The sequence below is a fragment of the Onychostruthus taczanowskii genome, unplaced genomic scaffold (genome assembly GCF_017590055.1).
Source record: "Onychostruthus taczanowskii isolate IOZ18803 unplaced genomic scaffold, ASM1759005v1 scaffold19, whole genome shotgun sequence".
In the NCBI taxonomy this organism is placed as follows: domain Eukaryota; kingdom Metazoa; phylum Chordata; class Aves; order Passeriformes; family Passeridae; genus Onychostruthus; species Onychostruthus taczanowskii.
The window spans coordinates 3,651,741-3,668,067 of record NW_024499128.1 but is presented as its reverse complement, the minus strand read 5'-3'; the positions used below and the strand labels follow the sequence as shown (position 1 = coordinate 3,668,067).

General features: G+C 46.3%; 2 protein-coding genes across 9 annotated transcripts in view; one reads left to right on the top strand and one right to left on the bottom strand.

The window, feature by feature from the left end:
• CLEC16A (C-type lectin domain containing 16A) overlaps nt 1-5,771 on the bottom strand; it is a 63,348-nt gene extending 57,577 nt beyond the window's left edge. For 6 of the 8 annotated variants that reach the window (XM_041401631.1, XM_041401622.1, XM_041401621.1 and 3 more), the window contains exon 1: nt 3,411-3,588. In XM_041401631.1, the coding sequence (XP_041257565.1) occupies nt 3,411-3,490 (80 nt within the window). In that variant the 5' untranslated portion in view covers nt 3,491-3,588. Of the gene's footprint in view, nt 1-3,108; nt 3,307-3,410; nt 3,589-5,762 lie in introns of those variants that run through there. The other 2 variants (XM_041401623.1, XM_041401624.1) reach the window with 2 other exon arrangements.
• Nucleotides 5,772-7,365: 1,594 nt separating this feature from the next.
• On the top strand, nt 7,366-15,654 carry DEXI (Dexi homolog). Its single transcript, XM_041401850.1, has 2 exons — nt 7,366-7,892; nt 15,005-15,654. The coding sequence occupies exon 1, from the start codon at nt 7,371-7,373 to the stop codon at nt 7,650-7,652; it is 282 nt and encodes a 93-aa protein (XP_041257784.1). The 5' UTR covers nt 7,366-7,370; the 3' UTR covers nt 7,653-7,892; nt 15,005-15,654.
• Nucleotides 15,655-16,327: the final 673 nt, after the last annotated feature.

The window sequence follows — 16,327 nt, the reverse complement described above, 5'->3', positions numbered from 1 at the left end:
TGCTAAGGCACTGATGCACTTAGAGGAAACCTGAGCTTCAGCTTCAAGCTATCCCTTTTTATTTCTTTTTTTTATCCTATTTGCTTGAAAATGGACAAGGAAGCATGCACATACTTGCTTTTCTTTACAGACACATGAAATACCATATTATGAGAACATGATATATCACACAAACCCAATATTTTTGTATTTAGATAAATCCTTAAGGGCTGAGTCTAAATGCTGATTACAGAGGGATCAGGTTTGTGCTGCAAAACACAAAACTATCAAAGAGGAGACTTTTGTCATCTCTATCTGAAGACTGGGTTAAACAAAAACACATCATACAGGAAGTGCCAAAGCACTCAATACCGTCAGAATCAGTGGGAGATGTTGCCAGCAACTTTACAAACCAAACAAAATTCTGAACATTTTTCTGGTTAGAAACCATGCTCAAAGGGCTAACATAGTAACTCATGAATATTTTAAGTGCACATTAATGACTTTCCTACTTATTACTAACAAAAATACACTAGAACAGGTAAGAGTTTAAGAAGTCAAGCACTCAAATTTTGAAAGCCCAGACCTGACCATAACAGGCTTGCTCCTTCACACTGCCTGTAATCAGGTAATTGCATATTGTTCTCACAGAGGAAACCTGCTGCATAGCAGGGACAGCGCCTCAGGAAATGAATCACCCATGAAAAAGCCTTCAAACACACCTTCAAGGACACTGCATGTGACCAAGGCATGGGAAATGTTCAGCACCCAATTTCAATGGCATGCAAACTTTTGTGCAATCACAATGCAATTCAAATACCAAGTGCAGAAGCAACCAATGGAAATGTGCTTGACAGTAACAACAGGGCTGTGTAAAATACCACAGAAAAGTAGAGGGAAAAGTCTGACTTGGAAACAAAGACACACAAAAAGAACAAGTTCTCTGAGAAGTACCCAGGCACTGAGTAGCACTGTGTCATCCTTCTCCAGATCACATTGCAGAAGTGGATTAAATTTTAACTGTTTTCACTAGATCAAGAGACTGTATAAAAACACCTAATACAAAGTATCACAATTTTCCTTCAGCTAATCCATTCTCTGGCGTGTTTGCAGGAAGACTGAATATCAAAATTTCAAAAGCAAACCTCAAACAAACTACATTAAAGCTGATGAGAAAGAGCCAGCATTTACTGACAAAAAGCAGTAATGCTCCAAGTATCACTAAGCATGTGGATTGTTTACAATTTAGACTAAACTCTACCTTATGCAAGTTTAAAAATAAAAATGTTCCCACAAGGCTAACCCAGACTGATTTCACCCCTATAAGCATAATATGCCTTTTACAGCCTGAGCTAACCTATAATAGCAGGGCAGGTGTCTTGAACTCAACTCCTTCATATGGAACACAAAATGGGGCTTTGATGAGTAGAAAAGATGAGAAGGTAAACAGCTTATCAAGTGAGCTTACTGAGACTTTCTTGCATGACCCCGGGTGTCTTGAACTCAACTCCTTCATATGGAACACAAAATGGGGCTTTGATGAGTTGAAAAGATGAGAAAGTAAACAGCTTATCAAGTGAGCTGAGACTTTCTTGCATGACCCCAAAACAAAGGCTCTCTGACCTTTTTCCTTCTGTTACTTTACCCACTTGAACACTTGGAAAAGACCTAAATTTCACCTTTCCTGTTGGAATCTAGCTAGCATCTGAAATTCACACAGCCTGGATAAACAAACACTTAAAATATACATAGTATAAACAGATCAAAGGTCTCATCTGTCCTTTACATACGACCATTTCAGATTCATAATTACAGAAATCACATGCAAAAAAGCAAACAGACCAAAGCTCGTACTTCAGTAGATATATATATTTCAACTCTCTGATAACAGCCCAATTCCCCATTGCTACAAATGAGGTAGGGTGTCATTTTTCTATTCTCTGTGGCCCCAACAGATCATATGGACATATTTTTCTGAAATGTGAAAGTAAGTCTCAAGTCTCGCTCTTTTTTCCCCCCTAAACTTAAATTCAGTTTTTTCAAATTTCATCACAGACCAGCATTCTTGCTCTATCTTCAAGTCAAATATCAAAGCCAGACAGAGCTAAAGCTCCACTCATGCTGAATAGTAAACAATAACTACTCCTTGTATGTTCAACAGAACATTCCTGTGTTTTCATTTGAGCATGACTTTTCCCCTTTTTCTTGTAAAACCAGATTACACTGGCTTGCTAGTCTGACCTGCAATGCTTTCAAAATTATTTCTGCAGTGCTACTGCCTCATTAGTTTTGTATTCATGGGCTTGAGTTCTGTGTCTTCGGTAAAAAGCATTGCATTTCAGAAAGTAGTGCTCATTTTGAACATTTTTCCCGTTTAGAGACAAGGACCAGAATCCATAAATCATCTTGATAAAGCAACGGCAAGATCCAAATCTTGTACAGGGCATCCTGCTCGTTACTGTCAGAACCCATTCATGTCCTCCTTGTAAGATGACTGAAAACTACTAGGCACTTTTTCTCAATGAGATACATAGTCACAGTGATTTCATTTAGAAATCACTTTGTCTCTTAATGACCTCCTCTTCTCGTTCAGTACAAAGAGAAGCTATCAAGGTGGTTCTCATTTTTCTTGCAATAGCGGAACACTTAAAATGGAACAGGGAAATCAAATCTTTTATCCCTTGCCACCCTTCCAACTCTCCAGTGGCAGAGCTAGGGAAAAACTATTCCACCTTGTGCAGCCAGCAGTAACACACGGCTGTGGGGCTCCAAACACATTCCAGCTCTCAGGCTCAAAGCTCTCCTTCTGCAGCAGCGGCTGCGTCCTGCAGCACAGGGCACATCCCGGCCGTGACTCACTGCCGCCCACCGCCGTCCCCGCACGCCCGCAGCTGCACTGCCCGCACTCCGGCACCAGCCCCTCGCCCCCCGCCTCAGCCGCCACCAGGAAACAAACAAAGCTCTCCCTCACGAGGAACGCGCTATTGCTTGTATTTATCACGCCTCGCACTCTACTCCACCGAAGACTCTGGGGCTTTACTAAAAACAAAACAAACACGTATGGCAGCCCGGAGTGTGACATTACATGACGAACTACGTCCGCCCTTCTGGGACGGAGAAGCTGGTTACCGTGAGGCAGACACCGGACCACAGAGCCTCCGCCACCGGGACTGCTCCGGGCGCGTTTCGCTCGGAAGAGCTGCGGCAGAACGCCACGGCGAGGGCAGCGAGCGCCTGGGCAGCGCCGTCCGCCGAGCCGCCCTTTCCTCTGCCGGCCCCGCAGCCGGATCCGAGGGAAACCTGCCCCGAAACCCGCCCCGAGCAGCTCTGCGGACGGAGCCCGGCCGCAACCGCCCCCTCCGAGCCCCCTCACAGCCCCGCCACCCTCCGCCCTCACCGCCGCCCCGAGCCCGCGGCCGCCCCCCGCTCACTTGAGGTGGTCCAAGGAGTGGATGCTGCGGGCGGCCTTCCCGTGCCCGCCGCCCACCCAGCTGCGGGAGCGGCCGAACATGCTGGCGGCAGGAGGCTGCTGCAGCCCGCGGGCCCTACGGCCTCATAGCCCCGGGGGGCGAGCGGGCGACCGCGGGCGGGGACCGGCCCGGAGCCTCGGCGGCGGAACCGGCGCGCACGGCGCATGCGCGGCCAGGGCACGCCGGAAAGCGCCGGCCCGGCCCCGCCCCCGCCCGCGGACCGCGAGTCCCAGAGACTAAACTCTACCTTATGCAAGTTTAAAAATAAAAATGTTCCCACAAGGCTAACCCAGACTGATTTCACCCCTATAAGCATAATATGCCTTTTACAGCCTGAGCTAACCTATAATAGCAGGGCAGGTGTCTTGAACTCAACTCCTTCATATGGAACACAAAATGGGGCTTTGATGAGTTGAAAAGATGAGAAAGTAAACAGCTTATCAAGTGAGCTGAGACTTTCTTGCATGACCCCAAAACAAAGGCTCTCTGACCTTTTTCCTTCTGTTACTTTACCCACTTCAACACTTGGAAAAGACCTAAATTTCACCTTTCCTGTTGGAATCTAGCTAGCATCTGAAATTCACACAGCCTGGATAAACAAACACTTAAAATATACATAGTATAAACAGATCAAAGGTCTCATCTGTCCTTTACATACGACCATTTCAGATTCATAATTACAGAAATCACATGCAAAAAAGCAAACAGACCAAAGCTCGTACTTCAGTAGATATATATATATATATTTCAACTCTCTGATAACAAGCCACAACACTAACAGCCCAATTTCCCATTGCTACAAATGAGGTAGGGTGTCATTTTTCTATTCTCTGTGGCCCCAACAGATCATATGGACATATTTTTCTGAAATGTGAAAGTAAGTCTCAAGTCTCGCTCTTTTTTCCCCCCTAAACTTAAATTCAGTTTTTTCAAATTTCATCACAGACCAGCATTCTTGCTCTATCTTCAAGTCAAATATCAAAGCCAGACAGAGGTAAAGCTCCACTCATGCTGAATAGTACACAATAACTACTCCTTGTATGTTCAACAGAACATTCCTGTGTTTTCATTTGAGCATGACTTTTCCCCTTTTTCTTGTAAAACCAGATTACACTGGCTTGCTAGTCTGACCTGCAATGCTTTCAAAATTATTTCTGCAGTGCTACTGCCTCATTAGTTTTGTATTCATGGGCTTGAGTTCTGTGTCTTCGGTAAAAAGCATTGCATTTCAGAAAGTAGTGCTCATTTTGAACATTTTTCCCGTTTAGAGACAAGGACCAGAATCCATAAATCATCTTGATAAAGCAACGGCAAGATCCAAATCTTGTACAGGGCATCCTGCTCGTTACTGTCAGAACCCATTCATGTCCTCCTTGTAAGATGACTGAAAACTACTAGGCACTTTTTCTCAATGAGATACATAGTCACAGTGATTTCATTTAGAAATCACTTTGTCTCTTAATGACCTCCTCTTCTCGTTCAGTACAAAGAGAAGCTATCAAGGTGGTTCTCATTTTTCTTGCAATAGCGGAACACTTAAAATGGAACAGGGAAATCAAATCCTTTATCCCTTGCCACCCTTCCAACTTTCCAGTGGCAGAGCTAGGGAAAAACTATTCCACCTAGTGCAGCCCGCAGTAACACACGGCTGTGGGGCTCCAAACACATTCCAGCTCTCAGGCTCAAAGCTCTCCTTCTGCAGCAGCGGCTGCGTCCTGCAGCACAGGGCACATCCCGGCCGTGACTCACTGCCGCCCATCGCCGTCCCCGCAGCTGCACTGCCCGCACTCCGGCACCAGCCCCTCGCCCCCCGCCTCAGCCGCCACCAGGAAACAAACAAAGCTCTCCCTCACGAGGAACGCGCTATTGCTTGTATTTATCACGCCTCGCACTCTACTCCACCGAAGACTCTGGGGCTTTACTAAAAACAAAACAAACACGTATGGCAGCCCGGAGTGTGACATTACATGACGAACTACGTCCGCCCTTCTGGGACGGAGAAGCTGGTTACCGTGAGGCAGACACCGGACCACAGAGCCTCCGCCACCGGGACTGCTCCGGGCGCGTTTCGCTCGGAAGAGCTGCGGCAGAACGCCACGGCGAGGGCAGCGAGCGCCTGGGCAGCGCCGTCCGCCGAGCCGCCCTTTCCTCTGCCGGCCCCGCAGCCGGATCCGAGGGAAACCTGCCCCGAAACCCGCCCCGAGCAGCTCTGCGGACGGAGCCCGGCCGCAACCGCCCCCTCCGAGCCCCCTCACAGCCCCGCCACCCTCCGCCCTCACCGCCGCCCCGAGCCCGCGGCCGCCCCCCGCTCACTTGAGGTGGTCCAAGGAGTGGATGCTGCGGGCGGCCTTCCCGTGCCCGCCGCCCACCCAGCTGCGGGAGCGGCCGAACATGCTGGCGGCAGGAGGCTGCTGCAGCCCGCGGGCCCTACGGCCTCATAGCCCCGGGGGGCGAGCGGGCGACCGCGGGCGGGGACCGGCCCGGAGCCTCGGCGGCGGAACCGGCGCGCACGGCGCATGCGCGGCCAGGGCACGCCGGAAAGCGCCGGCCCGGCCCCGCCCGGCCCGCGGACTGCGAGTCCCAGGGAGCACCGCGGGGGGCGGGGCCAAGCCCTCACACGGACGGAGCGGAGCGGGGCGGGGCGGGGCTTGCGCCGGGTGCGCTTTGGGGCCGGCTCCCTTAGAACAGCATACGAGACTAAACGGAAGCCGAACCAGAAAAAACAAACCTCATTAAATGTGTGAGTGTACGTCCTAAATGTGTTGTCATTTGAGGTAGAATTTGGCCCCTGACATTCCTTGTTCGGTTTCCATAACCCAAAAGAAGCTGTTCTGTCTGGTCAGCTCCTCTGCTGCAGGCGTCAGAAATTCAGCTGCTGGCATTCCCCTTGTTCTAGTAAGATTTTGAATCGGCTTAAAAATTAAGGAAGAACAAAAAGAAGGGGACCCTTGGTTGTCTTGATCTAGTTTTGGATTTTTTTTTTTTTTTTTTTTTTTTGCTTTAGCCAGAGAAATCTATGTAAAAGCTAAAGAGTTTGTCAGGCAGTATCAAAAATGCACCGAGTTTAAAATCCCGCCTTCGGTTATATTTTGGTATAGGTAAAGCCTTGGTCGGCAGAGAAACACCTGCACCGCAGGCGAGAGGGGCCCGGGCCCGCAGTGCTGCTGCAGGAGGGCCTCGGTCACGGCAGAGGTCGTGAAACAACTCCAGGGGCGAAGGCACAGCCCAGAGCTGCCCGCGCTGCCCCGCTCCGCGGGCTGCGGGCTGCGGCAGAGCTCGGGCAGGCAGGAGCCGAGGGTCGCGCAGCGCAGGCGGCCGCTGTCCCCTGCACCCCCCTGCAGCCGCAGCGGGACCCCAGTGCCGGCAACGCGGCGGAGGCGCCGGCGCCCGTCACGACCGCCCCGCGCCAGCAGCAGCGCGGCGCTGGTAAACAACGGCGGCGTGCGGCGGGGCGGGGAGCGAGGGGCGGGCAGCACGGTCCTGCCGCGCAGGCCGGGCTCGCTGGCAGGTCCTCCGAGCCGGCCTCCCAACGCCTGCGGGCTCCTTCCGCAAAGTTTGCGGGCGGCAGGAGGAGGAGGAAGGAGCCACGGCGGGACTGCAGTAGCGGGGCTGGAGATGCCGCTGAGCAGCCTCCTGCCGGCGGCGGGGCTGCGGCAGCGCCGCTGAACCCGCGCTGGCCGCCCGCCCGCTCGCCGGGGCGCCTCTTCGTCCGGGGACGGAAGGGACCGAGCCGGCCGCTCCGCGCCCCTGCGGGGCTCGCTTCTTCCCGGAGTCCGGATCCGGCTCCTCTGAGATTCTGCCCTTTGCTGCCACCGGGGCTGCGGCGTACAGTCCTGCCCCGCTCCCAGCTCCGCTGCCGTCCGCCCCCCCGCGCCGGCCGGGCGGCTCGGTGCTCGCTGCCCCCGCAGCCCCCACGGCTGCATGACCGCCGCGGTCTCCGCACGTCTGGATTCGGTGGAGTCCTGGGCTTTCCATGCGCTTCTGGTGCTGCCCTATATGTTTTACGTGGGCTTGTTCTTTGTCAATGTGCTGATCCTGTACTATGCCTTCCTGATGGAGTACATCGTCCTCAATGTGGGAATCGTTTTCCTGCCCGAGGATATGGACCAGGCTCTGGTGGATCTGGGGATGCTTTCCGACCCTGGCTCAGTGCTCTACGAAACGGACAGCGAGCTGGATGTCTTTGACGGCTACTTGGAGTGACGCCCCAGGGCGCTCCGAAGCGACTGAGCTCCGCCGCCCGGCCCGGGGCAGGGGCCCGGCGAGCCCGCATGGCCGCAGCTCGGGGACCGCCGCGGCCCCGGAGTGCGACCCCGCGGCGGCTCCTGCGCAACATCTTCCCTTCCAAATGACAGCCGCCCCGCCGGTGCGGGGCCCAGAGGGCCAGCCGGGACCCGCTGCCGCCGGGCAGGCCCGCGGCGGCGCAGAGGGCTCTCCAGCCAAGTAAGTAATGCCTTAGTGTCGGGCCGGGCACAGCGGGCACGGCGCCGGGGCACGCTCCGCCGCAGCTCCCGGCTCGGGCGAGCGCTGGGCCAAGGGCCGGGGCCGCCCCCGGCGCTTCCCCCGCCCGGCAGCGCCCGGGCGCCGGCGGGGACAGCGACCCTGTACCCCGGGACTCCTCCTCCGGGCCACTGCAGCTGTGCTGCGGGGGGCTGCCTCTACAGCCGGGCAGCAACTTTGCTGATCCGGTCCTGAGAGCAGCCCTGAATCGAAACGAGCATCCCGGTTAATGTTTATTGCAATTCAGAGACCTTCATCGAGCCAGAAATCTTAATTTGCTGTCCTTTAAAACCACTCTGTTGGATAATGACAAACTACCCAGCTCACCGTTTTAATTGTAGCACGAGGGTTTTGCTTGGTCAGGTGGTTTGTTTTGTTTTTTTTGTTTTTTTTGTTTTTTTTTTTTTTTTTGTAGTTTTGAGTGATTCTGAAACTCTGGAAATATAAGGATTTAGCATTTTAAAACACTGAAATGCATTTGGGAAGAAAAATCAGTATTTCTAGCTAGGACTTTCTGTGCCAAATGTATGTTAATGAAAACATTCACAGTTTAAATTCAAATGTGTTAGCAAATCTGCCAGCAGATTTTTTTAGCAAAATATTGTCTGTAAATCTGAAATCCAGTTCAAGATATCTTTATTTTTCGTTTGAAGTGATGGAAATAGGGAATTCAGTTATAAGGTTACAAGTATAAACTCAGTGACCACACTACCAAATACCAGTTAATATTAAACTATTTTAAGCAGTCTTCTAATTTAGCAAACCCAAACAAAGCTTTCCCATAGTTCTGTCCTTCATATATTTTAAAATTATCTTCTTCATACATTTTAAAATTATCTTCTGATTATTTCTAGTCAGATACTGTGTAAAGCAATAGCTGATTTTGGTCAGTAATTTAGAAGGAAAAATGGGACATTTTTGGTGTTGGAGTAACATTGATTGCACAAACACATCTGAACAAGGCTTGGCCAAAGGCATGTGGGAGCCTAACGAGGGAGTGAACAGATTTTGTTGCTACTGAAGAAATCTCACTGCATATAGTCACTGCAAATGGAAGTGTCTATGCCAACACTTGGTGGTCCATCCCAAGCAATGGGATGAGAATCACTTCTGCTAGAATAGAAAGTGTGGAGCAGAACAATCCTCCCCCCAAATCACCATTGACTAATTTTGTGCTTGTCTCCTTTTTCAGCTGGACAAATAATATACATGCTCTGTATTCCAGGAATGAAATTCCTAAAAATTAATGGTAATTCAAGCAAAATCTTTAGTGCTAAAAACTGTATCCATTTTCTTTCCCAAAATATCTTTCCCTAAACTCCAAATCTTAGTGCAGGGATTCTATTTAGTAGAGGGATTAAAAATAGTTTTTTTAAATCACTTTTTTTTCTGTCTAGAATTTGTCTTGATGAGTTGTGTCTAGTTTTCAGGAAGACCTAAGGAGAGCATCAGACACAATTTTCCTCAGTGGTAAAAAAAAGAATTCCTATTATTCAAATACCATTTGATATGAGCGAGTAGAGGGATTAAAAATAGTTTTTTTAAATCACTTTTTTTTCTGTCTAGAATTTGTCTTGATGAGTTGTGTCTAGTTTTCAGGAAGACCTAAGGTAAGCATCAGACACAATTTTCCTCAGTGGGAAAAAAAAATTCCTGCTATACAAATACCATCTGATATGAGCACATTCAGTTCAGTGTAGATTATTTGGCTTCTTAAAATTTTCTTTCTTATTAATAAGATAAGCAGCTCTGGAGACTTCTTGATATTGTAACTATAAAACCCTCCATACACAGAAATCAAAATGCAGAGGTTTTCTCCAAGCTCAGAAGTAAGGCTCCATTTTTACCCCCCAAGAGCTCATGGAGCTCTGCGCAGGTACCAGCTCCAGCCCTGATCTTTCATTTGGAAGCTGTCAGGGTAGATGGTGGTTTCCACTGAGAATCAAATCACAAATCCCAAAAGTCTGATCAATTCTTAGGCAGCAAAAAATTTATTGTGTTTCATCTATTTATATATTTAATAATACTTACAGACATAGCAACCAGGCCCCAAATAGCATAATTACTTATCTACCAGGCAGAGACACGGCGTTTCCACCATGACAAGGGATTTGGGTTAATGTCCTGTTACAGGTTTCTTCACTGTTCTGTGCCATTCCTCCTCACCAGTTCTGTAGCAGCAAAGCAGGCAGAAGAGGGCCCTCATTTGGAGCTGTGCTTTTGCTTTGGGAGCAGCACTCAGGCCCTGAAAGGGAAGATTTAGATTCTTGTGGTGCCTTGCCTGCTGTGACCTGAGTTTGGTGTGAGTGTTAACCCCTGCCCTCCTGGCCTGGGAAGGTTTCCCACCTGCCCTGTTCCCTTCACCCAGAAGTGCTGAGGATTCACAAGACACTGCAGGAAGAATGGGTCTGTTTTGGCAGCAGTGATGAAAAATATGTAGGCCTACTCTTTGCATTAAAGAGCAGCATTCTTCATGTGACTCACCAGTGATTTCTGAGAGCAGCCAAGAGCTGTGATTATCCTGAGCTGAAACCTTGCAGCGTCCTCCGAGCCTGGGAGAGCGGTGCCTCGCACCCTGCGTGAGTGACGTGTGACAGGAAAACAGAGGGGGCACATCCCAGGAGGCCCTTCTGCAGTGTGTGGAAAGGCTAATTTAGATGTAAAATTAAAGAACACATGGATCAGAACAGCTCTGTGCTCTCTGGCAGCAAACCCCTCACTTGAATAAATTCAATAGAAGCAAAATGATATTGAAGTTTCTGAGCAAAATTGGTGGCAGAGATTGAAGGCAGACAGGTAAGTAAGCAGCTGAAAAATGTTTCCTGGCCTATTCAAATGAAGAAATTAATTTGTGTAAACTGAACAGAATTGAGCTTGTTTGTGTCATCTGCTGTTTTCGTGTGAGTGTGCCAGGTTATTTACTATGTGTTTGAAGCCCCCTGGAATAAGGTCGTATGACTATTCTCATACTTCCATAAAATCACATGTGACTCATCAGAAAGTACTCCTATCCTTTCTAAGAAAGAAAATGGGCAAAAGTAATCAATATTGAAAACTGACTAAGAAGACTGAATTTATGTAATCTTGCAGTACATGCTTTAACTGTATTTTTTCATAAGATGAATTGTGATGAAAATCTTCAGTGAGCAGAATCAAGCACTCAAAAACCTGTGACTCAGCACTGCCAATGAATGCCAGCATCTAAATTCTGAATCAAAAAAACCCCAACATAGCTTAACTCTCCAGCTCATCAATATAGTGCCAATTAGAACTGCAGGCTCAGTCTATGAGGCAGCCACCCCCTGCCTCTGTTCTGAAGCAGAGATGTCCTGCAAAGGACAGAGCAGAAGAATGATGTCACTAGCACTGTCAGGATACATCTAAATGTATCAGAATCTACTTCCTGACGTCTTTCTTTTCAGGCTTTAAATATTAAAAATAAGAGCAGAGTGGTTTGTTACTTAATTTACCTTGCCATTTTTCACTATTTTTCGCATTTTGGTAGAGATTGCCAAGGTGATTTGTTGGTTCCATGATACAGATCAGTTGGCTGCTCTATGTTTTACAGTAGCAACAGGATTAAGAGCAATTGCTATGATTTTTAGAACCATGGTTTGAATTTTTAGATAGATGTCTAATGTTCAAACTCACTTGACAGCTCTGCTTTAAAGAAATACTTAACAGGAATTCCATTCTAGATGGAAGGAAGACAAAATAATGGTTAATTGTTCAGCTGTCCATACAGACTCATTAACCACAGCCATGGGCAATTCTAAGTGATTTTCTACCTAAAGCATTTATTTATATAATGTCAAGAGAGTAAGCAGATTTTTCAAAAAGTTTTCCAAACGGTGCTGTTGATAATGTGAATTAAAATGAGGCATAGAAATTAGAGAGATGTTAAATTTTTGATAGACATAGTTTATGCCTGAGTATTGCATGTGTTAAAAGCCTCGGCCACAAGTAACTTTAAAGAATAATTTTTTTTAACAATCTGTGCTTCTTTTCTATAAAAATCAAGCTTTCTGTAATAAACTTGCTTCAAGAGGTTACTGGTTAATTGGTTAATAGCCAATTACTACTTTTAAGCTGTCAAAGGAATTACTACTTTTAAGCTGTCAAAGGAATTACGAAACAAATCCAATTCTTCATGTTTGTTTCCTCTGGAGGAGGGACAAAGTGACACTATAGTTCAGCTAATAACTATAAATCCTAAAATAGAAGAAAAGAATAATGTTTAGAGACATTTAGTCTCTAACTCTTTGCATTTGCCCCTCATAATGATCCTACCTTATAAGGAGTACAGCTATCCCAAAGGATTAAATATGCACAAGTTGCTAAATCTTTCCAGTTGCTCAGGGAAACTGTCTCACTGTCTTTCTTTTCACAGTTGAATTTTATTACTTTGGCTACAGTTTAGGAAATTAAAAATAGCTGAATAGCTTGAATGATGCTCTCTGGAGACACAAGCATGTGTCTAATATATGTGATGAAAAGGGCAAGGACAAATAGGAGCCATGTGTGGGAAATAATGGTATAATGGAAAATGGTGATGTGCACTGAGTGATGGATTGCTGGGGAACCTCCAGGTCAGCTCACAGACTCCAGGCTGAATACTCTTTTGCAGGGCCAGAAAGAAAGACCAAGGGTTGCTCAGGCAGTGGAGCCCAAATAGGCCACAAGAGCTGAAACACTGCTGCAGAAAGTGAGGAAACAGAAAACAGTGTCAGGTTGTGAAACAGTCACACCATGTGTCCTTTGCTCCAGCCTGCATTGTGAGGAGCAGCAACTTCAAAGGCAGAATTAACAAAGATACTGTGACTGAGCTGTTAATGCTAGAGTCATACTACAGCCATACTGTTCAGTGCTTGCAGGTATGTTCCAGGCTATTGAAAGTTCTAGTTCTGAGATTTAAAAAATATTTTAAAATATTTTCTACCTCTTAATTTTCCAGTTTTCTGAAATTTTTGAAGTTTTCTGTTAAAAAATAGGTTCTCATGAAATTTGAGGGACAGATTTCTAATGTGAAAATTAGAAAGGCAGGATTGAATATCCTGGCCAATTGTATAATTTACACCCCATTTAATATCTGCCACAACAAATTACAGTCTTGGACTAGCAGCCCTACAGCAGTGTTTGGAACTACCATTAGACAGCTTTACCCTTTGCTTTGGAGGCCCAATACATTTTGCTGTGCTATTTTTAAGTCAGCCTAGAATCTGATCTACAGTGCAGAATACTAACAACCACACTGTACTGCCTGCTGTAGATGAGGTTTTAGTTCCACTTGGAAAGCAATCAGATAAACATGAAATGAGTAACCAGGTAGAGCTGCTGTTCCCCCTTTTCATGTCCTCATTTTGAGAGAAAGGATTTTGAGCAGATGTGTTCTGTTAGCAGGTACTGTAGCTGACAGACATTTGACAGAAATGCCTCACTGGACACAAAAGTGCTTCTTGTTTCTGACCTAGAATCTGCAGTAAGTGGCACACAGGAACATGGGAAGTGTTGTGATGAGTCAGACCACGATCTCAGAGCCCTGTGTTCCACCTCTGGGAGAGCTCATGTCCCTGACCAAAATCTGCAGGCTGCTCTCTGTTCTGTCCAAGGCAGAATGCAAGATGTTGGATGGCACGTTGCTGCCCAGCCCTTTAGCAAATGTTTTCCAAGCCCACCACCCTTTGCTCACTTTGTTATGAAATCCCTCTGGATTTCCTTCATATTAGTACATGATCTGAATACTTGAAAGAGCATATTTTCTGCAGTCTGGAGGATTTCTTTATTCATCCTCTTCTTTGAGTCAGTAATGGTGATGAATAAAAATTGGTCCCTGGTACACTCTGCTACTGAGTTCCTTCCTACCAAGTTTTATTCTTTGCTTCCAATCTTTTAATCTGCTTTCAGTCCATAAAAGAACCTTTCCCCTAGGCCTGTGTCAACCTGTTTGCTTTTGGCCTCCTGTAAGGCCTGTGTTAATGACACTGTGCTGTGTCTGTCCAAGCTCATGCAGAGCCTGTGACATCAGATTTCATTCTTCATTCAGACCCAGAAAGGGGAAGGAGGGAGGAGCTGTCCATTCAGAGACTTGCTGCACACAACACAGAAATGTCCTGAGCTGCAGGCAGCCAGGAGACCTGCTCATGGTCTTCTGTACCTCAGCTCCTCCTCAACACAGACTCGTGCCCAGTCCCCTCTCAGAGCTGCACCATTCTACACCACACTCATTAGCCATGTGTAAATCACAAGACCAGGTGAATGCTGTCACTAGTGTCCAGCACCTTTGTAATCCACAGTTCTACTTAAAGGAATCTTCTCAGTCTTGTATTTACCCTGATGATTGTAAACAATCACCTCCTAACAGCAGAGTCAGTCAAGGCAAATTAGACAAACTGCGATAAAGCAATATAACAGTAATTTATCCTTGGTAGCAAGACTAAGAACTTACCCCAAAATGTTATTTAGCTCTGTAACTACTTAGCAGTGGATCCAAAATAGTTGCAACAATGCAACTCTGAAGTGGAAGAGAAAGTGACCAAAATCAGAGACTACATCAAATGTAGGCAATACTTAATTAACACGAGGATCCAAACAATACAAACACTGTAATGAACGGTATCTAGTCAAGATAATGTAGCCAGTTCAAACATCAATTTTAATTAGTAGGTGTAATGATATCAAATCTGGATAAAATAGGTTATCTCACTGTATGTCACAGCTGTTTTTACTCTTAAGAACATCCCCTAGTAATTGATGTGGTGCACTGTGGTTCATAGCTTACTCTCACACTGGTATCTTCATGGCTCTGTTAAAATTCTTAAGGACTGGTGTGCTCTGACATTAACAGAAACTGTGGCATTGATTTTTCTGAAAGGTTGTGCAGGTCATTACTTCTCAAAGAATTATTACCCATAGTCACAAAAGGGTTGGATTTTTACTTTTTTTTTTTTTTTCTAATAAGTCAACATCATGGTGCTGTATGTCACATACTCAGTGACTTTTCTGTTCATTTTAGGTATGGAGGGTCACTCTGTATTTATGTGTTTTCTTTTAAACAGATTCATTAAACACCTGAAATGGATTATGACCAGGTTAATGGATCAAGTCCTGGAAAGAAACTGTACTCTGAAATGCAGAGATGAAAATAAGGACAAGAGAACCAGAAGAAGAGTTGTCATCAGACCTTGTCAGTTGTGACTTTTCTTCACCTCTTGTGTGTGCACTTACTGCAGTGATTCATGCACCATACTGGGCTTCCATAGGTAATTCTGGGATGGACTAGATGAAAAAATAAGATAAACTATGTTCCATTGTAACAGAAAATCACGTTGTTACCCAGATTTGATAAACTTCTGAATGAATACCATGTCACCCAAATGGACACACTCTACATATAGCTTAAGCCAGTTTTACAATCACATGTTGAAAATTCTACCAGCCAGTAGTTCAAAAGCAGTGCTTTCTCAGGGGAAAATATGCAGGAGTGACTGAAGGAGGTTCTTTTCAGGGAGTATAATAGCAAGAACTGTGCTAGTAAGATATTTTATTTAAAATGAGAGCTTTGAAATAGATCAGAGAATGAATTTTATATAAGTCAGGTGGATTCATTATTTAACACAGGATACTTTGCAGATTGTTTAAGCTCACGTTCCTATGTACAGATGTGAAAGCAATACAATAAAGACTGTCCTTTTCCATGAAAAATTAAGCAGTTGTGTTGAAGTTGTTCTTCTTCAGTTTGAAAATAAAATAATTGAAATATGCTTTCAAGGAAATTCCAGTTTTCCTGCAGGTACCTGCAAGTAGTTCCAGATTGCTGAGATGGCCAGCAGGTAGGAAATCCTTCTCATGAAAAGCTTAAACAAAAATCAGACCTGAACTGAAACATCAGGCACTGGGGGCGGAGTGGGGGGGGGTATAACCCACTTGTCATCAGGGCAGGCATTAGACTGGTTTTGTTTTATTGTCGTTATACTTTTTTAGAAAAGTCTGATTTTGTAACTGTGCAATTTTTAAATCGACTTGATGTATCAAGAACATTTTGGATAAAGCAGAATTGAAAACAATTCTGCTGACACTCTCTGCCTGGTGTCTGTCCTCTGCAGTCTGTGTGTGCCATCTGCTCCCAGCGTGGGCTCCCTGCTGCAGACAGATGGTGTCAGGAGTCTCTTTGCAGCCACTATGAGGGAACAAGAGGGTGATGGCTTAGATCCCCCATGAAACAATGACAAACTTGTGTATCCTGATACTCTCAGTGTGTTGCATTCAATAGCACATTTTAGCTCCTAGGCGGTAGAAATCAGCTCCAAGTTCCCAAAATTCTGTGCTCCAAATGCAATTTTCAGCTGCTCCTGCAGGAGGGGAAGCACTGACACCAAACC

Excerpts from the sequence above, each read along its gene's own strand:
- DEXI (XM_041401850.1), top strand. The coding sequence starts at position 7,371 with ATGACCGCCGCGGTCTCCGCACGTCTGGATTCGGTGGAGTCCTGGGCT.